The sequence below is a fragment of the Oryza sativa genome, chromosome 6 (genome assembly GCF_034140825.1).
Source record: "Oryza sativa Japonica Group chromosome 6, ASM3414082v1".
Taxonomy (NCBI): Eukaryota; Viridiplantae; Streptophyta; class Magnoliopsida; order Poales; family Poaceae; genus Oryza; species Oryza sativa.
Window position 1 is genome coordinate 3,202,329 of NC_089040.1, and position 22,327 is coordinate 3,224,655.

The following is a 22,327-nucleotide window of genomic DNA, read 5'->3' on the forward strand; positions in this document are numbered from 1 at the left end:
CTGAACGCGTTTTGAAACTCCTTAATATTAATAGACATTTTTTTGTAAGCCCAGCTGCATGCTGTAGTGGAGGGTTGGTCGGTTGGAGACTTAAGTCGGTCAAGAAAGAAAATGAGGTCATTATGCCCCTAATGGCCTGATTAATTAGAGGTGAAGCTACGTCGGTCGAGCTTATCTGCTAATCATCCCTGAAGAGCCAAAGAGTTTGTACGCTGCCCTTTGGCCTCCATCCATCCATCCATGGCTCCCGTCGTCTCCCGCGGCGGCGGCGGCGGCGGGCGCGCGATGGGGGCGAAGGAGCGGAAGGAGGCGGCGCAGCGCGAGAAGGAGGCCGGCGACGAGGCGTACGGCGAGGAGCTGTACAAGAGGGCCGCCGCCCACTATGCCGCCGCCGCCGACCTCGACCCCGGCGACACCTCCTGCCTCATCAAACGCGCCGCAGCCAACTTCAGCATGAACAAGGTCAGTTCACTTCCAATCCCACACGCAATTCCGCGGAGAAAACCGCTCCGATTCACCTCGCCGCTCGCCGCCGGCGCGTTTCAGTGCAAGGAGTGCGTGGCGGACTGCGACGAGGCGTTGGGGAGGAGGAGGAGGAGGGACGCGCGCTGCGGCTGCGACGAGAAGCTGGCCGCCGACGCGCTGTTCCTCAAGGCGCTGGCGCTGCTCAACCTCGCCGTCTGCGCCGCGGATCACGAGCCGGCGATCACGGCGCTGGAGGGGTCGCTGGAGCTGCGCCCCGGCAGCAAGGAGACGCGGGCTAAGCTGGACATGGCGAAGAGGAACAGGGACGCGTTTGCGGAGCAGGAGCGGCTCGATCAGGAAGCTGCCAAGACCCACCGAGACAGAGGTTTGTGACATTTTTATTTCTTCCTCTTCCCCTCTTGACGAACAACCACTAAATTCATCCCTAATCACACACACCATATATATTTAAATATGTAATTGTGCACATCGATCAACACACAGTATGTAATTGTGCACATCGATCAACACATCGTATGTAATTGTGAACATCGATCAATTTACTCTGTACCGATCACTGACGTTGTTCAGTTTCAAAAAATCATCTGACGTTGTTGATGTTGATTCAGTCGAGTCCACAATAGGATCAGGTACCCATCTATGTGGAAGAATCACGCGCACACACTGCTATGGAGTACTTGCCATCGCACATGCACGGATTTGTAGTCACCGGTAGTGAGTTACTACTCCATAAGCAGAGCAGCTGTCCTGCTCCCATCTGTCTGTTGTGCTCTTCTGTGAGTGTTTGGTGTAGTGTGTAGCGCTTTGCGCCAATGCTTCTTTCTCCTCAACGATCCTGTTGTTGATTCATGTAAAATTGTAAAATGTAATGCTTTCTCCACATCTTACTATAATCGGTCGGCATTCTTCCGCCATCCCAGCGGGGGAAAAAAACTGTAGTGCATTGCTAAAACACACACATAGGTGTTCTCCAAAAAAAAAAAAAGAATACATAGGTATATCTTCACCACCGCAACTATATCAAAGTGAGCTGGATATATGGGAGATATATGGGACCTGTGCTGTTTACAGACTGTGTAGTAGTCTACGTCCATTCTTTAAGCATGATATAACCAGCTCCTAGTACTAGTAAAAATGCTAAATTGACATTCCATTGAGATGTACAGATGCTCATACTGAATCTGAATGTATACACACCTTGCAGGCCTAGAACTTCTCCGTAAGAAAAAGTATAAGGAAGCAGAAATGCAGTTTTCTGAAGCTATAAAAAGGAACCCAAGGTATCCCAAGGTATGTAATTGATACCACTACACTAGTTGTATAACAAGTCTAATGAAATTTTGTTCTTTAATTGGTGAAAGATATGTCTCCAGCTGCTCCTTTTTAATTTTGGCATTCATCTTTTCATGACCGATATGATCACCCAGAACTTCAGTGACAGAGCTCGATGCCTTGTCGAGCTAAATTCATTGCCTAAGGCGCTTGAAGATGCAAATCGATGCATTGAGCTGGATGATACTTTAGGGATGGGATATCTCCGTAAAGGTCTGGTTCAGATTGCGATGGCCAAATATGAGGATGCTATTGCAACTCTCGTAGACGGTTTGAAGCATGACCCACAAAATCTCAGTATTCATAACAGCCTAAGAGAGTAACTTTCCAATCCTCTGTTACCCATATTGTTTGCTTTTGTTATTATTATTTGAGGTAACATCTTCTCTGGTTTAGATGTGCAGCACGCATTAAAATGGCTAAAGACAGTGATGCCATAGCAAAGGACTTGACGAAGGTATTGATCCGTCAAGTCTTTCTTTTAACAGGTCTTCCATGGTAATTTGTTTTGTTTTTCACAATGAAAAGGATATGTCTTGCATGTGTGGTAGTAATAACCGGTCAATATAGCCATATGTTCGTATGCTCACAAGGTTCTCTTATTTTGGGAGTTATATACCTCTTCATTACTTGAGAGATACTCTCCACAAAAGGATGTACCGAAACTAATCTTACAAGTGAGAGATTATCTATGTTCCTGAGTTTTTCTACAATATATGAAAATATAGTTATTTTGTGTTAGTTAGGTTCTATCTAACACTATGAGGTATATATGCCTATCTATAGCTCTCAATGACAAAAAGATTCTTACTTTACTACACCTTTTGTCTAATCAAATCAGTTTAAAATCTTTACATTAGGGATCTTCAAATAATTGGGAGGCACATACCTTCTAACATATTCTACTTTATCAGCAAACTAATGGATATCTTACATACTTTCAGCACCAAAGAGAAATAGAATGTCTGCATAAACAACTGAACGAAGGTGAGAACAAAGCATCCAAGGAGCGCTCAAGGCGGATGAAATCTGAAAAGCTGGTAAATTTATTACTGTTTTACTAAGTGTTATATATTAATCATTTATGTCTGCAAAGTAGCTTGATCGGAAATATATCATCATACAATCGTTTGTTGTTGTGAAAAGTTTGATTCTATAGGGTGCATAACAACATTCACATTTATTTAATTTTGCAGCTTTGCAATTTATCAGTTGCTTGAATTTTTCCTAACTGTTTGTCACCTACACTAAGATAAGGTGCAAACTAGACTTGCGCAAATAATAAACTAAACTTGCATAACATAGGAGTTAGATTTTGTAAGTTTAAGTTAGAATATTGTTTGTCTCACAAAAAGAAAAAAAACATAAATATGAGTAATTGGATATTGTCCTACTGTTGGAAAAAATAGTCAATTGACAAATAGACACAATAACCCCTTGATCTTGGTGTTCCAAGAAATGGGTGATCTTGGAGCAGACCACTGCCACTTATATACTGCAAATTGCCTAAGGAAATATCAGACTTTTTCCCTAAAGAAATATAGGATGTCACAAGCTATTGACTACACCCATAATCTAAATGACACTCCCTATGAATGACAGGTGTTTTGTTTGTGCAGGTCAAGACATTGTCAAGCCAAGTTGAACAACTTAGGTCAGCCAATGAGCGGAATGCAAATCTAGAACGCGAACTCTCAGAATGCAGAGAGCGTTTTGAACGGCTTCAATTGATCCAAAACCGCATACTTCAACATTTCACCTGTCCTATATCTCATGTAAGCCCCCAAAAAAAAACCCTCAAAAAACTATACTAAGTGCCATAAAATACATACTAGTTTGTTTATAACTTTTGCAGACAGATCCTCTGCAATATTGCTCCTGCAGTGACAATAACTAGTTACTGCAGGTGTAATATTGCAGAGAATCCCCACCCATTTTGTGACTGATGACTCACAATAATTTATGTGGTTAAAAAATTTCAGGAAGTCATGAATGATCCTCTTATGGCAGCTGATGGACACACCTACGAAGCTAAGTTTATCAGGGATTGGTTCCGCAGAGGCCATAACACATCACCAATTACCAATGTTGAACTTGAACACAAGAAACTCGTTCCAAATCGGGCGCTGCGTTCTGCTATTGAGGAGTGTCGCAAATAACACAATATGATGCTACTTTTAACCTCTGCTACAAGCATCACCAAAACTGTTTTTTGTGTTAAGTAACGAACTGAACAACTATGCTTTAATAACGAACCATGATATAGCTTTTCAATATGCAGATTCGGATTTGTAAACTGAGTTTGTGTGAATTAAACTATGACCATTTTGTAATAATTTATTACAGACTCTTGGTAGACCAGTTGAAATGTTTGCTCAATTATAAAAGAAAATACTCTATGCAAATTTAGAATGCCTTCTCCACGCATAACTCAATTGATGCCAATATGTAACACTAACGCATCATTCAGTAAGAAAGCGAGGCCACTTTAATCCTGCAGACTCTGATTCTCTGAACTCGGAAAGGCATTCCACACATTCATTTCAAATCTTTCATGAAAAACAGGCAAAACAAATGGATAGATTTGAACATGGAAGACCGATTTCTCATTCATAATCAGCTCAACACTTCACAGCCGTGCTGCCATGCATTGCAGGTTTGCAACAAGTTACATTACTACTACTCCCTAGCAATTTTCTGGTAAGCTCAGACCAAGCGACTAAATCAATCAGGCGCGCTCACCGCGGATCCGGCGCGCGAGCTGGATGTCCTTGGGCATGATGGTGACGCGCTTGGCGTGGATGGCGCACAGGTTGGTGTCCTCGAACAGCCCGACGAGGTACGCCTCGGCGGCCTCCTGCAGCGCGGCGACGGCGGAGCTCTGGAAGCGGAGGTCGGTCTTGAAGTCCTGGGCGATCTCGCGGACGAGGCGCTGGAAGGGGAGCTTGCGGATGAGCAGCTCCGTGCTCTTCTGGTACTTGCGGATCTCACGGAGCGCGACGGTGCCTGGCCTGAAGCGGTGCGGCTTCTTCACGCCGCCGGTGGCCGGAGCTGACTTGCACGTTGCCTTGGTCGCCAGCTGCTTCCTCGAGTCCCTGACTTGCACGCCGTCTGCTTCGTGCGGGTCTGTGTCTAACTTATTATACGTCAACAAAACCAATCGTATGCTTCTAGATCTAATTTAATTCGATTTTTATAAATCAATTAAGGATTTAAGATTTTACGCCGTGTTCGGAAGGAGGGAACCCTCCCCGGAAAGGCTAATGGGCGGGTGATCGCTCCCCCACCCGCCTAGCGATCACCCGCCCACCCTCTCCCCTATACTACTAGATGTACTCCTCCCTCTTCCCCCTTCCTCATCTCCTTCTCCTCTTTCAGTAGACCACACAAAATTTTTTGAAAAACAAAAGTTAGAAAAATTTATGTATAGAAATACTATATATAAAAAATTTGAATTCAAATTCAAATTTGAATCGGGTATGTAAACTTTTGACTTATAAACTTTGGATCTATAAACTTTAGATGTATAGAAATACTATATATAGAAAATATTTGAATTCAAATTTAAATTTGAATCAGATATAATTAAAATTCAAATTTGAATCGGGTATATAAACTTTAGGTCTATAAACTTTACATGTATAGAAATACTATATATGAAAAATATCTCAATTCAAATTCAAATTTGAATCGGATATTTGAATTCAAATTCAAATTTGAAACGGGTATATAAACTTTTGACTTATAAACTTTAGGTCTATAAACTTTAGATCTATAAACTTTAGGTGTATAAACTTTATATGTATAGAAATGCTATATATAAAAAATATTTGAATTCAAATTAAATTTTGAATCGGATATATAAACTTTTGACTTATAAACTTTTGGTCTCTAAACTTTATATGTGTAAACTTTAGGTGCATAAACTTTAGGTGTATAAATTTACTAAAATAGGAAAGTAATGCGATGCCAAAAAAGGAAACCAGGTGGAGGGAGGGAGTGGGGAGCGAATCTGATCGCTACCCCATCCCCACGGCGATCAATCGCCCATTAGGGGTACCCCCTCCCTCCTGGCACGCAAAACAAAACTCGTTTTGTTGCATGATTAATTAAATATTAATTATTTTTTTTTATAAGATAGATTAATATTATTTTTTAAAATATTTTTTATATAGAAAATTTTTTATATATCATTATAAAAAACGTGCGCGTGAAAAACGAGAAAGGCAAGTTGGAAAAATGGTGATAAAGAACAAAGCTTTAATGATGAATAAACTCGACGTAAAATATACGGGCCAGTAATTTACAACTGTATTGGGCTGATTACAGACCTAACAGGATCTTATGGTGTATTTGGATAATGGGAAATGAGAGGTGGGATTGGGATTGAAATATAAATAAAGAGTTAGGATTAAATGGAAGAGGGAGAATGAATGGTTAAGATTTAAAGATGGCTTTTGGTGGGAGGGAAATCATTTCCATAACCCATTAGCCAAACAAGGCCTTAATGTGAAGGGTAAATTTGCTACAGGACACTCAAAGATTGTGGTCTTTGCTGTGAGACACCCGAAGATCGTGTATTTGCTCGTGAACACTGTAAAAAAGTGGTAATTAGCTGCTGGACATTCTTCCCATTATTTTATTATTTCCGGTCAAGATGGAGAGAGAAAGAGTTGTGTAAGTACCAAAATGCCCCTGGACACTGTTCTTCCTCTCTCTATCTTTTTTTCCCCTTCTTCTTCCTTGCAGCAGAGCAGAGGTGCGAGTGTGCGACGGCGGCTGGCCCGAGCTTGGACGGCTCAGCCACGGCGAGGCGGCGGCGGGGCGGTGTAGGCCCCACATCCTTTCTTTTTCTCTTCTTTCTCTCCTCTCTCGAGCAGGCGTGGTGGCAGACTTGCGTGAGGCGGCCGGCGGCGGAGCAGGGGGCGCGGCGCTGGAGAGAGGGAGAGAGACGGCCGACGCGATGGCGAGCTCGGCGGCGGAGAGTAGCGGCGCGCGGCACGGCAGCGGGGGAGAGGGGGCGCGCGCACCGCCCGTCCTCCATAGCGATGGCGTGTAGCACGTTCTTGTCCTCCAGCGACGCCGGCGTGCCGACGTCGGACCACAACCAGGCCACGTTCTTCTTGTCCCGGAAGTCCAGCAGGATGATGAAGGAGGTGTCTGTCCGTAGGAACATGGTCGCTGCCATGAGCGTGCTCGTGCCGTCGAGCCACTGGAGCTTGTCGGCGTCGCCGAGTGCACAGCCCGGCGGCTCGTAGAAGAAGTCGGCCTGCTCGCCGGTGGTGCAGTCCCAGACGCCGATGCCACCTATAGCTGACTGAGGTCTTATGATCATTGTGACAGGATGCACCCTGCATCCTTAAACCGTGACAGCCTCTGCAAAGCCAACCTCATACACACTTTGCTGCTCATTGCTGATCGATCACATGATGCATGATATGGCCATTCATGTAGAGAAGAATCCGGACAAGAATAACTACTAGTGGATCATGGTGCAGTTGCAGAGATTGGGGAGGAAGAAGAACACTCAATGAATGTCCCTTGTTGCCCGAGACGCGGCCGATTCGCGCCTGCCATCTCCAGTTGTACACGCGCGATGCGGAAGAGGTGGCGCGGGTCGCCGGGAAGGCAGTTATACACGCGCAGGTCGCCGCCGCTCCTCCATCGCTCATTTGTACACGCGCACAGCGCTGCCGTGCGCGACGCAGCAGCCGCCGTTGGGCGCGGCGCGGACAGCCGTCCCGTCGCCCGCGGCGTTCCCTGCCATGGACGCCGCCAGATGCAGCTGGTCCCCGTCGAACGGCCCCCACCGTGCCTCGCGGAAGCGGTCGAGGAGGCCGTAAGAGAGCGAGGTAGAGCGCCTCGCGCCCCCCGGCAAAACCTTCGCGTTGCTGTCGAAGAAGAACAGAGAAAGAGAGATTGACAAGTGGGCCATGGACAAACTTGTCTTTAACTTAAGTTTCTCTCTCCGTTTTCATCGAAAATAATAAAATAATGGGAGGAGTGTCCAGTAGCTAATTACCATTTTTTTACCGTGTCTACAAACAAATACACGATCTTTGGGTGTCTCACAGCAAAGACCACAATCTTTAAGTCCTGTAGCAAATTTTGTCTAATGTGAAAGACACAGGGAATATCAAACCTGGTCTACAGGTATCCGTCGGCTGCTCCTGGCCCAGCTGCAGGAGCAGCAGCCGCCGCCACCAACCAAGCTCGAAAATGCTACTAGGCGCGGCCACGTAGCATCGCGCGGAGAGCCGGACGGCAGAGCGACGCGTGTTGATACGGGGTGGGCAGAAAAATACCGATCCAAAAAGACCGAGACCGAGACCGAGAAATTCGGTGATCAATTCGGTCCTAGGTAGCGAAAAACCGAAATTTGTTCGGTCAATTTGGTTAGTCTCTTCGGGTAACCGAATAGACCGAATTATCAAAAAAAATTGTCAAAATACAACCTACAATCCACTATGTCTAATAGGATTAAACTTTAATTTTCACATCCCTACTTCTTCTAGGCATTTAACCTAATAAGAGTCTTTACTTATAAGTGCTTACGAATTTTTTTTTTATGATTTTTGTGTTGAAAATTTCCATTATTTCTTTGCATATATGAAAATGTTGTTGAATTTCGGTCAGGACCGAGACCGAATTTGTCGGTCCTGATATTTTTTCGCGGAAATTCGGTCTTCACTTTTCAAAGATCGAAAAGACCGAAAGACCGAAACCGAGATCGAAATTTTCGGTTAGACTGAATGCCCACCCCTACGTGTTGAGACTTGTGAGAGGACTGGCGCGGTTTTTTTTCGGGTTTCCCTCGTTTTTTTTCTGGTTTTTCCGATATTTCTGCACGTATATAAAGTTTGTATACGTATTGGTTTTTCCATTTTTAATACGTATGAATATATAAAGTTTATATATGCATGTACACAAAATTTGTATATACATATATAGAAACTTTGTATATGTATATAGTAAAATTTTGTTAGTATACGTATAAAATAATTATATAAATATATATCATACATATACATATGTGTATATATACGTATGTACTGTATATTGTATTGATGGGTTAGATGGGGGCGGACCGACAACGCGGCTGGCCGGCTGCCGGCTGCAGCCCCGCGCGCAACCGATCAGCCACCCCCAACAAGCTGGGCTCCAGTTTGGCGAGTCAACGAGCGAAATCAAGTAGTAGACGAGCAACAGTGGACGCCAGCAAATAAACCTTCACAATGTACCGTCCAAATCTCAAAGCCCCGAACGTTCGACGAGCTTCGGGAAAGCTCTATCGGGCCCTTCATGTACAATGTACCGTCCGAATCTCAAAGCTCCGAACGTTCGACGAGCTTCGGGAAAGAACGAATCGTTCGCACCGGTTATAAATAGTGTGCTGCGAACGTTCACTCTCACAACCAGTCAACCACAACCATCCGTTCGATTGATCGATCCTTCCAAACCCTAGCTTAGTCGTTGACTCCTGCGCCGTCCGGTGAGCCAGCCATGTCTCCCGTACGCTTCAACCCGTGGCGTGCGGCGGAGGCGGAGGTGCAAGGTGTGAAGAGGAAAGGTGACTCCTGCTACAACAAGGGGAGCTACGGGAAGGCCATCAAGCACTACACCCGCGGCGCCGAACTCGACCCCAGCGACATCTCCTTCTTGATCAAGCGAGCCAAAGCCCTATCGGGCCTGGGACAGGTCAGACTCCTTTTTCTTTCCGGCCTGATTGAACAAGACAAGGGAAAGGGTAGGGGAGTTGTTTAGACGGTGGGATTAGTCGACGGACTTACTAGTAACATCTTTTAGTTCCCATCCCTTGTTTGGTTTAAGATGGAGATTACCCCGGGATTTGGGGGAGATTTGGCACAAAATGGGCATCTCTGGAACGTGAATCGAGTGGCACATTCTGAAACGAGTGTGAATTGAGTAGCATATAATGAAATTTCTTCCAAATTGATGTTCCTCGCGGATTTAATTTTTTTTTTCGAGGGAACCCTCGCGGACTTGATTAACGCCCTGTTCGTTTCAGTACCAGGAGTGCGTGAGGGACTGCAACGACGCGCTGAGGAGGGGCGAGGAGCTCGGCTCCGGCAGCTCCGGCAACAAGCTGATCTCGGAGGCGCTGTTGTGGAAGGCGTCGGCGCTGGAGCATCTCGCCGACTGCGCCGCGGATTACGAGCAGGTGATCCTGCTGCTGCGGCGGTCGCTGGAAACGTGCCACAGCGAGGAGGCGCAGATTAGGCTGAAGGGGGCGTTGTTCATGAGGGAGCAGTACGAGGAACTCAAAAGTATGGACTTTCATTTCCTCTGCTTTATCAGTATACGAAGCCAGTTGATTACTGTGCACATTGATCGATTTTCCTTGTATTTTCAAGATATATTCCTCCCTGACATATGGTCATTGAATGATCTACTACCTCCGACCCATAAAAAAAAGACCAGTACTGAATGTAATATATCATAGTACTACGAAAATCTCTGTCTAGATTTAGATTTATTATGCTAGAATATGTCATATCTAATTATATATTTGTTTTTTTTGAGACGGAGGGAGTAGATACCACTTTACCCAAGTTTTACTTTAAACCATCTTTAGCACATACAGTAGTATTATTTCACATCCTTTGAGAACTCCGCAACAAATGTTGTGGTTGTTATAGTGGAAGTGCAGAACGCAAAGTAAATTGTATAGCTCATGGGGCTTGCAATGCCAGTGTAGTTGTACCAATATGCCCTTTCTTTAAGCATGAGTATATATGGGTGTGTTTAGTTCACGTTAAAATTGGAAGTTTGGTTGAAATTTGAACGATGTGACGAGAAAGTTGGAAGTTTGTGTGTGTAGAAAAGTTTTAATGTGATGGAAAAGTTGGAAGTTTAAATAAATAGTTTAGAACTAAACAAGGCCATAGTAGCAAGTTCCTGAGCCCTACCTAGTACTACTAAAGTTCTAAATTGGAATTGCATTAAATTGTAATTTATAGTCATTCTTCCTGTAACATCTCTAATAATTAGAAGTTGTAGCTTCTTTAAAGCAGAGTTCGGAATGAATTTCGTTATTAAAAAAAAGTCCCATTAAGATGTACAAATGTTACAGGCCAAAAACTTGAATGTGGTGCTTATCCAACTTACACGCAGCATCTTTACCCCGCAAGGTACCTTTCCAGTCATCTGTTATCCTTATAAATTTTGCTATTATTATTGGAACTAACATTTTGTCCGGTTTAGACTTGAAGAGCGCATTAACATGGATAAAACCAGGCTCAACACCTTGTTGAAGGTATTCTACCCATTTACTTTCTTTCTTTTAACAGGGATGTATTGCTTGTGTGGTTATCTCTAATGTTGTAAAAATCAGCCAAAGTGGCCACAAATTCGGGTAATACCAATATAGCTCCTCACAACTTGGAAGATACAATCTGTACCTTCTTATGGAGGAGGTACCGAAACTAATTCTACAAGAGGAAATAGGATTGAAGATTTTTGACTCTCATTGGTATTTAAGGGTTAGTTAACAGATAATGGAAAAAACATATATACCTCCCGAGTCCCGATATCTCTCCCAACCAAAAAAAAAACAAACCTTATATTGCCGACTATACACCTTCCCAAGGTTGGAAGCAGTGGGCCAAAACGGCCTTAGGCTATTACGCATTCTTTTCTCTTTCATTTTAACTCATTTCGCATAGCACATATATTTTTCCTTTTTGAGCACTTCTAATATGGTGGAATATTATTTATTTTTATCAGCAAGCTAATGGATGCCTATTTTTAGCATGCAACAAAAGAACTACAAAAAAATGAGGACAAATTATCCGAGGAGCGCTCAAGACGGAAGGAATACGAAGACATGGTAAAAACCATTACCGATTTGCTAAATGTCACTGCATTGAACATTTATTTTTGCAAAAGTTTAGCTTGACCAGAAGCGTAACATCATGTCATCAATCATCCTCAATTGTTTCTTATTGTGAAAAAGTTTGATTCTATAGTGTATAACAGCATTCACTGCTGCTATTCCAAGATATGGACGAGCTTGGAGCAGATCATTCCCATATCAGAATACTTTTCGATTACATTTTTTTTTCCAAAAATTGAAAACTGTAGGATGCAGCGCGCCATTGAGTACACCTATCAATAATCCCGATGTATGTCTGAATGATATGAATGTGTTTGGTTTGTGCAGGTCATGGCAATTCAAGCCTCGATTGAACAACTTACAATGAATCACGATGCAGAACTTAAGTCAGTCCGGGAGGATAAAGCGAATCTAGAATGTCAACTCTTACAATGCACAGAGAAACTTGAACGGCTACAATCCATCTTAAACCGCGAACCGCCATTCACCTGTCCTATATTTCTGGTGAGCAGAAAATGATCATTATTTTTTCCTTTTCCAGTTCATCTTATTTTTTATATACAATTTTCTGAAACTATTGACTATTGTACAAATTGTTTTTTTTTCCTTCAGGGGATTTTCACCCATTCTTGTCATCCAAACAATCATAAAAAATGATGAGTTAATATGAGGAGATGGCACCTTCACAAATGTGCTGGTTTAAATTCAACCTATATCACTTGAAGCCAAAACACTATTTATAGTCATATTTATTATTTTTTTCAACTGGCCTTGAATTTAAGCTTAAATGTTTGTGAATCAATGTTACATAATATTCTTTCTTGCCAAAATTTTTAATAACTTTTAGATGTCATGCAAAACAAAATCTTTCCTGACTACACTTATTACCTTGCTTGGTCAAAATTTCAGCATGTCATGGAGGATCCTTACATTACAGCGGATGGACACACCTACGACGGTGAGGCGATCAGGGCATGGCTCGACGCTGGGCATGACACATCTCCAGTTACCAACTTGCCTCTTGAACACATGGAACTCATTCCCAATCGCGCACTCCGTTCTGCTATTGTGTGGTGGCACGAACAGCAGAACGCGGCACGCGAACACCGCGACATGGCGTGAACTACAACTCGGCGTTTCATATTGTAAAATTCTTAATTGTTGTCTGTACTTTTGAACAATTTTTTGCTGTCTGTAGTTACTTGTTAGCCATGTTTATAACACACAGGTTGAAATTGTAGGCTGTTAGTATGCCTTGTACACACAGGTCGATATAATTCATGCCAGAATGCAACATAAACACAGCATTCAGTAAAACAGCTCTTAATCATATGACTGTGAAACAGTACCAAATATTTCACAAAAGCAGGTGAAACAAATAGCAAGATTTGAACATCAGAAAGATTTCCCATTTATAATCAGAGCAACAATTGACAGCAACAGCAACAAGCCATTACATCACTACTACTAAGCAATTCTGGTACTAGAGCTATCACAGATGAAGCGACTAATAAATTAATCAGGCGCGCTCACCGCGGATGCGGCGGGCGAGCTGGATGTCCTTGGGCATGATGGTGACGCGCTTGGCGTGGATGGCGCACAGGTTAGTGTCCTCGAAGAGCCCGACGAGGTACGCCTCCGCGGCCTCCTGCAGCGCGGCGACGGCGGAGCTCTGGAAGCGGAGGTCGGTCTTGAAGTCCTGGGCGATCTCGCGGACGAGGCGCTGGAAGGGGAGCTTGCGGATGAGCAGCTCCGTGCTCTTCTGGTACTTGCGGATCTCACGGAGCGCGACGGTGCCCGGCCTGAAGCGGTGCGGCTTCTTCACGCCGCCGGTGGCCGGCGCCGACTTGCGCGCCGCCTTGGTCGCCAGCTGCTTCCTCGGCGCCTTCCCGCCGGTGGACTTGCGCGCCGTCTGCTTCGTGCGGGCCATCGAGGAGGAGAGGAGAGGAGAGCTTGACGCGGCGGAGCTTTGGATTTGAGAAATTTCGCGGCGAAGTCGGCGGCGGCGGAGTGGGTTGAGACAGCGAGGGAGGCGACGCGTTTATATAGGGGGAGGCTGGGGTTTGGAATTTGAGAGCGCGAAAATTTTTTGGGTTTGGATTTTGGCCGCGGGGAATCAGCGCCGTTGGATTGCGTGCGAATGGACGGTGCAGATTGGATCCAGGGGGCATCACACGGATCGCGATCCGTGGGGGGTCGAGTTCTGCGCTGTGATTGGTTGGAGCAGCTGCGCGCGGATCGCGTTCGCATCCCGCGCGGGGCCGCGCCTCCCCCAAATTCCAAACCCCCAAAATTTCGCCCAAATTTCGAACATTTTCACTGCGCGCGTACTATGCGAATGCGAATCCCTCCCAAATTTCACGCCTATTTAAACACCGCCGAATCCCACCGCCTCAATCCACCACCGCCAAGTTTCAAATCCAAAGAACTCACTCGCCGCCGCCTCCGCCGCGCCAAGCTCTCCTCTCCTCCTTCTCGATGGCCCGCACGAAGCAGACGGCGCGCAAGTCCACCGGCGGGAAGGCGCCGAGGAAACAGCTGGCGACCAAGGCGGCGCGCAAGTCGGCGCCGGCCACCGGCGGCGTGAAGAAGCCGCACCGCTTCAGGCCGGGCACCGTCGCGCTCCGTGAGATCCGCAAGTACCAGAAGAGCACGGAGCTGCTCATCCGCAAGCTCCCCTTCCAGCGCCTCGTCCGCGAGATCGCCCAGGACTTCAAGACCGACCTCCGCTTCCAGAGCTCCGCCGTCGCCGCCCTGCAGGAGGCCGCGGAGGCGTACCTCGTCGGGCTGTTCGAGGACACCAACCTGTGCGCCATCCACGCCAAGCGCGTCACCATCATGCCCAAGGACATCCAGCTCGCGCGCCGGATCCGCGGCGAGCGCGCTTAGGCCATCAGCCCACCTTTGGTTCTTGCTTGATTCATAGGGACTTGTCATGTTCTACCAGTTGGTGTTATTATTAGATCGTCGCTTTGTCATGTCGTAGTCTTAGATTCTTAGTTTCCATGGTTGCAATGTAACTGCTGGTTATTCTGAAATTGCAATCGAAGTAATCTGTTTTATCCCCAAATTTCTGTGTCCATCTTGATCCTGTGAACAGATTGCCTTTGACTGGATGATGTGATGTTCAGAATGTTTCTGAAGTTATTCTGATGATCTGAACTGAATATTTCGGTTATCCTAGTACTTGTCCTGTTCTGTTTGATATTCAGAAATCAAAATGGTTCTGAAGTTTTCCGATTGCTGGTATGGATTTGCAGCATTTGTCCCCAAGATTGGAAGTAGTAGTGTTTTTCTCAAAAGGAAAAGCATTGAAAAGAATTGCAGTTCAAGTCTCTGTTATATTCATACATAAAGGCAAGTACTCTATACTTCTGTAGTCTGTTTCATAATGCTCAAAATCTGCAATTCAAGTCTCGGTACCGTAGTACTGTGTATTAGTAGGATATACAATAAACATGATTTTATTCTTAGTTGAAGGTTTGAATATCAAACCTCTTTATGTACTACTGACTACTGAGACTTTCATACTATTTACAACATCTCTTTTCCAGAAGATGTGCTTTCCTGTCATATTCTGGTTTCAGCAACTAAGTATGACTAGATTGGTGCTGTGATTATGCTATGGGCTGTAGGTGGCAAAGTTTGGAAAGATCAAAAGGTGGATATGAATATGAGCCGCTCATCAAGGAAGATGCTATGATCTTGTTTGCAGCTTCTGTCGCATGGATTCCATCCCAGCTCACGTAGTTCTGTGGATCAGCACAAGCTTTTGCGGTTACCGTTTGGCCATTCAGCAATTTGCTGCTTCCACAGTACACATCTGGGTTGAAATTGTAAGCCCCATCACCATATCCGCAGCAAGCCTTAGTCCCATACTTCAGCCCTGAAACCATGGTCAATCAGATCAGTATCACAACAATTGCTGACAATAAGCAAGATTGATTCATGTAATACTTGAAACTGCATAATGTACCACTACTAGAGAGCATATACCATGAGCTTTAGGATGGCGAAACAGCTCGAGCGTCACAGCGTGTTTGTCAAGATACACAATAGATGCATCCTGCAGCTTCTTCCTAACCTCGGCCAAGCTATTGTTCAGCAGTTCATTGTAGTAGGTCACTGCACTGTTGTAGGTTTTCATGCAACCATATCCATCCATGTCATTGCTGGTATGCGGGAGTTTCGTGAGGAATGCCGGGTAGCATCCGATAGGCGCCATGTTAAACACCATAATGTTGCGAGCGCCAATGTTGTACAATTCCTGCGAAGAATCGAATAGGTGAGTATGGAATATGCAGTTAATTATTAATCTCCAATCTCTTATCTTTCTCAAGTTCAGCTAAATTCTAATTTGCACTATTTACCTGCACAGTAGAGGAGATCTTGCTAACAACTGAAGGGAGACTTTGCTTGACCGTCTCAATGCTCTGTGATCCCAGGTTGGAGGTGAGATCATTTTGACCAATGTCAATTGTGTACAGAGCATTGTGCAGAACATCAGGTGCAGGAAGTTGGTCTGAAAATTAATCTTAACTAGATTAGCAATACTATCTCTGTCAGTAGCAGATAAGATTGTTACTACTTGAAACAAAACCATCACTGTTCAGATCAATTATCCTAAATATTCTCTTCAGAAATTCAGCAGAATCTCTGCACTGACGCAGGGCATGACTGAACTGTCTGAAATCTGAACAGGATACCATCACTGTTGGCGTTGGGCGAGCATACCGTTGTTGCCATTGGAGGTGAGCACCTTGGTCCTCAGCTCCTTCATCTGGTTGAGCTGGACAGCGAGGAAGAAGGGGCTGATGCCGGTGACGAACAGCGAGGTGTTGGGCTGCAGCGCCGTGGACGCCAGCGTCGCGAAGTTGGCGCCGTGGCGGTAGCCGGAGCCGACGGACTGCAGGTAAGGGCTCAGCAGCGGAAGCCCCATCGCTTGCACTGAGACGAACACACCACCATTTCCTTATTCAGATGAGCAATCCATGGCGCGGCGAGCAGAGGAAGGAGAAGGAATGAAGAAGACGTGCTTGCCTAGGAAGTCGACGACGAGGCGGCCGTCGGAGGCGCGGCCGGCGGGGCGGCGGAAATAGGTCATACCGAACGGCGCCTGCTGCGCCGGGAAGGCGGCCCAGAAGCCGCCGGTGTCGGAGTTGGAGTCGCCGAAGTTGAAGACGGCCGGGAACCTGCACTGCGCCGTCGCACTCGCCGCCGCGACGAGGCAGCACAGCGCCGCAGCCGCCGTCGCGAGCCACGTGATCCTCCTCATGGCGGAGAGAGAGAGAAGAGCAGATAGCTCGTAAGCTTCGATCGGCGATAGGCGGGAGACGGCGCGACATGCCGTCGTTTTATAGCGGGAGAGAGGAAGGAGATGGGAGATCGTGGTGTTGGGCTGGAAATGTAATTTTCTTTTTTCTTTTCTTTTCTTTTTTCCCTTTTTCTGAGAGAAATTGAGACGGCATTGCAACGATTTTGTTTTCTTTTAATGAGAGAAATTGAGACAGCATTGCAACGATTTCGTTATGGGGGAGAGAAGGAGATGGGGATGGATTGTGGTGTTTGTTCTTGTTCATGCTCGTTGTTGCTGTCCAGTGATGCAAAGCTCATCCTCAGCAGAAAAAAGATAGCGTGGTGAACAGTGATCCTCGATTCTAGATCAAACGATAAGTTCTTCAATGACATTTAGGCCTTAGTGTGTGGATGGAACAGTCACCGGCCGACACATATTCTGGACTTGTCTGCAGCACCACAGTACATATGCTTGTTTCATACGGAGTATGCCCAAACCAGTGCTTTAGGCATGCAAAAAGGTGCACTACCTCCGTCCAAAAATAAGTGTAGTCATGAGTTTTCGCACTCAATTTTGATCATTCGTCTTATTTGAATTTTTTTTATAATTAGCATTTTTGTTGTTCTGAGATGATAAAATATGAACAGTATTTTACTTATGACTTATGTTTTAAATTATTTTTAAAAAAAATTTAAATAAGATGAACGGTTAAAGTTGGGCGTGGAAAACTATGGCTGCATTTATTTTGGGACTGAGGTAGTAATTGTTAGCGTGTTTACTTACCATCTGGAAGTTGTTCGTCACGTTATTGAACGAGTGATTTTGCCACCATGTCAAGTGACAACCAACCGTCATCCACGGACATGAACTATCCAGTAGTGAGCTCCAGCCAGCAAATTGCCACAGGAATCTGGCTGCTGCTGTGCAGCACACAGCGTTCGGAGCTTACTGAACAACGGCGGGAAGAAATTGCTGAATCGACCAAAAAGGAGTAGCAAACGTATAGCAACCAAAGTTTCAGCAATCAGAATCATCACCTACTGGCTCTATATATCCGACACAAAAAGCAAGGTTAAGTTTATGAAACCGCTTGGGAAGCACAACAATAGTCAGTTCATGAAACTCGTAGCGGAAATACGCGTACAATAGCTAGCACTCGAAACCATCATTAAAAACGCGACATGTATGGCGCTTGCCAGCGTAAGATGGACCTATACATGGGGGAATATGTGGAGAGTTTTGTTCTGGACTATGATGTGCCGATCAGGTGCTGGATAACTTTGTCAGGGTCGTTGTCGTGGATGGCCAGCAGTTCGGGAACATTTGAGGATGTGAAGCCCATCTCGTGGAGAGCGTTGTAGGATTTCACAAACTCCTTCACCTGCAAGTACATAGGATTCATCCTTGTCAGTTTCTCTCTCTTTTTTTTCCACTGTCTACAAATGCTCGTGGCGATTAGAATGGCAGAAGACACTTCTATCTCCCTGAGAAGTAGAAAATCGAATTCCACAAAAACTACCAACTGGACAGAATGGCAATCACTGTTTTGCTAGAAGAAGAAACCCTAGTGCTTCTGCAAATACTGATTGTATATAGCTATCTTGTTGACCTTTGAAAACCTTTTTGAGTTATCAAAGCAATGGTTTTTGTTCTTGATGATATGTTGAAAGAAGGTAATGATAAATCACAAGATAAATAAGGGAAAAAGCATGCCTTCGCTGGATTATCTCCATAGTTCAACACAGCAAATGAGACAGCTTCACGTCCAAGCCCCATGGATATATACTTGTCCACAACTGGATCCCCTGGAGTAGCCTGCAGAAGGGCAAAAATAAAAATAAGTTTTCTAGGGAGATGGCATTACATCTCTACAACTTCCTAGGGTACCTAACTTGTTATAAACAGCTGATATTGCTATCATGTGAAAGGATGCCAAGAAGCGAAAAATCTCTTGAGTATCAGGGGTATTAGTCCCCATTTGCCCAAGGAACTTTATATATTAGCCCTTGCAATGGATTATCGATTTTTCAACAACAGCCTGCTCCCTGATGTTAAGTACCTAGCACTATTTGTGTAATACACAATACTATATGGAAGACAAGAATTATGTAGATATTATTACCACAGAAGTAGTGGGAGTTGTGAGTTTTGGGCCTCTTGGCGGCTGTGGTGGTGGTGGTGGCTGACTCTCTATCACAAACTTGCTCCAGTTGGGGTTCTCCTTCTCAGCCTCAGCAAGAATTTTCCTTTCATACTCAAAATCAAAATTGAAGGTACTGCGAGGAATTTCTGTAAGCTGTGGCGGCAACTGAGGCTGCAATAATAAAAGCAAAGCACACATTAGAGGATGGCCAATGATCAAATATACGAGGGAAGTGTAGATAATAAACGTTGATGCATTTAACAAAGAAGGATGCATAAATATGCAAAATAGATGGAAGTTTGCAAGATGATGCCATTTGTCTCTAGAAAGAACAGCTAGGCAAGCGCAGTACATGGAACAAGTTTTGAGGGAGCCCATTATAGTATGAATCATGTCTGCAAGCTACCAACTAGAACACCATATTCACAGTAAAAGAATGGAATGGCCAATAAATGAATAAATAAATAAAGGAAAAGAACAAACAGAATCCATCCACAAAGTCTACTATACGGAATAAACTGCACTATCTATATCTTCTACGATGGGCTTCTAACAACATAATAGTCCATCAAGAAACAACTAGACCATTAAGATTTGTGAGCGTTCAGAACATAATAGCCCCATGCAGATTGAATAACTAGAGGTGAATCCTGAGCTAATGCTACTAGAAGTCCATTATTTGTGAATATTTGTAGTGGAGCTATTTCCTCATCTCTAATTTTACGCACAGAAGCACAAACCAATATACAGAGAGACAGTTTATAAACAACCATATCTCCTGTTACACTGCAACATAATATCTTCGTTCCTTTTCAAAAGCCAAAGGAGGATAATTTCAGCAGTTCAAAACTATCATGACGCTATGATTTATGTCTGCTTTCAATACACAAAAGTTAGAAGGCATCAATTTGAATCTGAAAGAACAGTGTTTGGCTGTTTGCTAAATAAACACCAAGTTACTCCAATTGAATTACCAATCTTAACTAAACATAAAGGGAATTTATACCAAACATCCTGCAGGCATTAAAATAGAAAATTTGGTACCAAAGCAGATGAACAATTCTCATGTAGGTGAATACAGCAAAGTGATGACTGAATAACAAACTTAGTGACTTACAGGAGGGGTTATCCGATATGCTGGCTTTATCACAACTTGTATGCCCACTGCAGCAACAACAATTAATGATGAATAACATGCTCTTGATAATTGGCAAAAAAGGAAACGCTACAGGGCAGTTTCTAAATCTGGCATGATATCAACAGTAAAAACAGGGATGTTCCAATATTTTTGTCTTCAAATAACTTTTGGGAAAAAAATTATATCGATGGGCCCAGGGAATTCTACAATTTTACCAACTTCGGCTATGTTGAAAACACCATTAAAACAAACACTTCAATGTTTTCACTCCCACAGTCAATGTTTCATTAGCAAAGGTGCAGAAAGAACCCTATGCTGTTGCATTTATTTGTCTTTGGCTAGTGAAAAAACGCACACATGCAAAAGCCAGATTTTCTCGCACACTTTAAAATATAGAAAGTACAGCATTTTCAACTAAACAAAGCTGTTACTTTTGAGAACTCAATTTTGTACATAACGAGACCATGTTTAGGCCTATACTGAGGTCAACTAGAACATATAAACAGTAGTAGAGCTCGTTCCCTTATCCAAAGACAAGGTTTAATCTAATTCTGTTGTTGTTGCTGATACAAGTGCCCGGTACGTCCCCTTTTTCATTGCTAGCTAGGAAGCATAGCATGGTGAACTAACTAATCACACCGATGTGCAAATGATTAAATCGAGGCAATTTACTGCATGAACAAGCTTGGTAGGTCTGACAAGCCACCTAGAAACCAAATGGTAGTAGAAGTTCAATGCACAACTCAAAACCAAACTAGCTCAGTTTCAGGGATAAATCGCTCGGGATCACGATACCCCTCCAACCGGATTACAACATGAGATCTGCCAATCTAGCACGCAATCCAATCAGGTAGAATAAGCTGTTCACAATTCGATCGAGTAAACATGACACGCAGTTCTCTCTTCTGCGCTACCCAGCGATTCACTATGCAGAGATTCAGTATGCACAGAGCGGGGAGGGAGGGATTTACTCGATGTGGAGGACGAGGCGGGGACGGGGTGCGGAGCCGCGGAGACGGTGGGGGGGCCATGGTGGTGGTACGGCGCGGCCCGCGGCGGCTCCGGCGGGGGCGCGTTGGCGACGCCGTGGGAGGGCTGGCCGACGCGCGGGTAGAGGGACGACGACCCCCCGCCGCCGCCGACGCCGCCGCCGTAGGATCCGGAGCCCGGCCTGCCCCGGTAGTCGTAGTCCATCCTCGCCGCGCGCGCGCGCGCCCGCGCCGGTGGGGCTGAGCTCCTCGGGTGAGAGCTGACGCGCCTCGCCGCCGGTGGATCGCTTCGCCGGGAAGGATGGAGGAGGACGCGGTTGCGGGTGGGGGAGAATTGGAGCGGAGAGGTGGACGGAGTCGCCATGGTCGGGGAAGGAAGAAGGCAACGTGATGGGCCGGATCACGAGGCGGGCTGGGCTGGGGTTGTGCTCGCGTGGACGCCGCTTCGGCCCGCATCGACCGGGCTTTGCGGTGGGTGGGTCTCGGCCTGCCTGTGCGTCGAGGGTGGGCCATGTAGGGAGGGTGGGCCGCGTGATCCGAAGTTGACGACCACGGTAGGAATAAGTTCAGTTTAACTCCCTCAGATATATCTCCAATCTAATTCATATATCTAAACCGCTACTGGATATCTTGAATCAACAAACTATTAGAATTGGTGTAATTTGACTCCTTCAAGGTTTAGGAGGGTCGCTAATGTGGCACTTTGATTTGGTCTAACCTTTTGAGTCATCCTATGGGACCCAACCATCAGTAACCCTTATATTTCTTCTCTTCCTTTCCTTTTCCCTTCGTCGGATCGGCGCCGCCCCCTCTTCCCCCTTCTGCTCTGCGCTGGACCGCCATTAGAGATTTTTATGGGTTTTAGGGTGCTGTTGTAGCACGAAGGGGCAAATTTTAATTCTTTTGCCACTTGTCGTCGTGGAGGGGGTTGTCTGTAAATATGTTGCCTACGTGGAATGCCACGTCAGCGGTTAGCTCCAGTCAAGTGAGGTTTGGACTGGCTACGAATCATTAAACCAAGATGACAGATCTATATGTGTAATTTTTAAGTTTACGGACCTAAGTGACAGCTACTTTCAAGTTTAAA

General features: G+C 45.0%; 6 protein-coding genes across 12 annotated transcripts; 3 read left to right on the top strand and 3 right to left on the bottom strand.

The window, feature by feature from the left end:
• Nucleotides 1-173: 173 nt before the first annotated feature.
• On the top strand, nt 174-4,223 carry LOC4340199 (U-box domain-containing protein 70-like). The gene is made up of 8 exons (XM_015787429.3): nt 174-462; nt 547-850; nt 1,691-1,776; nt 1,914-2,137; nt 2,215-2,275; nt 2,763-2,858; nt 3,438-3,593; nt 3,801-4,223. Exons 1-8 carry the CDS (start codon nt 241-243, stop codon nt 3,975-3,977), a joined length of 1,326 nt encoding a protein of 441 aa, XP_015642915.1. The 5' UTR covers nt 174-240; the 3' UTR covers nt 3,978-4,223.
• Nucleotides 4,224-9,229: 5,006 nt separating this feature from the next.
• On the top strand, nt 9,230-13,004 carry LOC4340201 (hsp70-Hsp90 organizing protein 1). Of its 7 annotated transcripts, none has more exons than XM_015787436.3 (8): nt 9,230-9,516; nt 9,848-10,106; nt 10,913-10,970; nt 11,044-11,095; nt 11,591-11,668; nt 12,002-12,178; nt 12,287-12,371; nt 12,584-13,004. In XM_015787436.3, exons 1-7 carry the CDS (start codon nt 9,322-9,324, stop codon nt 12,329-12,331), a joined length of 864 nt encoding a protein of 287 aa, XP_015642922.1. In that variant the 5' UTR covers nt 9,230-9,321; the 3' UTR covers nt 12,332-12,371; nt 12,584-13,004. The 7 variants fall into 7 exon arrangements, with proteins under 7 accessions (XP_015642922.1, XP_015642923.1, XP_066167906.1 ...); XM_015787437.3 differs by having other exon boundaries at nt 12,287-12,365; XM_066311809.1 differs by having other exon boundaries at nt 12,287-12,334.
• Nucleotides 13,005-13,006: 2 nt separating this feature from the next.
• On the bottom strand, nt 13,007-13,691 carry LOC9271591 (histone H3.2). The gene has a single exon (XM_015787440.3). The coding sequence runs from the start codon at nt 13,602-13,604 to the stop codon at nt 13,194-13,196; it is 411 nt and encodes a 136-aa protein (XP_015642926.1). The 5' UTR covers nt 13,605-13,691; the 3' UTR covers nt 13,007-13,193.
• A 383-nt stretch (nt 13,692-14,074) lies between these two features.
• On the top strand, nt 14,075-14,744 carry LOC4340203 (histone H3.2). Its single transcript, XM_015787441.3, has one exon. It carries the CDS (start codon nt 14,153-14,155, stop codon nt 14,561-14,563), a length of 411 nt encoding a protein of 136 aa, XP_015642927.1. The 5' UTR covers nt 14,075-14,152; the 3' UTR covers nt 14,564-14,744.
• Nucleotides 14,745-15,077: 333 nt separating this feature from the next.
• Nucleotides 15,078-17,002, bottom strand: LOC4340204 (GDSL esterase/lipase At4g01130). The gene is made up of 5 exons (XM_015787431.3): nt 16,715-17,002; nt 16,409-16,621; nt 16,045-16,196; nt 15,671-15,941; nt 15,078-15,560 (listed from the first exon to the last, which is right to left on the bottom strand). Exons 1-5 carry the CDS (start codon nt 16,947-16,949, stop codon nt 15,292-15,294), a joined length of 1,140 nt encoding a protein of 379 aa, XP_015642917.1. The 5' UTR covers nt 16,950-17,002; the 3' UTR covers nt 15,078-15,291.
• Nucleotides 17,003-17,985: 983 nt separating this feature from the next.
• Nucleotides 17,986-21,589, bottom strand: LOC4340205 (uncharacterized). Its single transcript, XM_015787438.3, has 5 exons — nt 21,223-21,589; nt 20,231-20,277; nt 19,093-19,284; nt 18,684-18,785; nt 17,986-18,351 (listed from the first exon to the last, which is right to left on the bottom strand). The coding sequence occupies exons 1-5, from the start codon at nt 21,443-21,445 to the stop codon at nt 18,220-18,222; spliced, it is 696 nt and encodes a 231-aa protein (XP_015642924.1). The 5' UTR covers nt 21,446-21,589; the 3' UTR covers nt 17,986-18,219.
• Nucleotides 21,590-22,327: the final 738 nt, after the last annotated feature.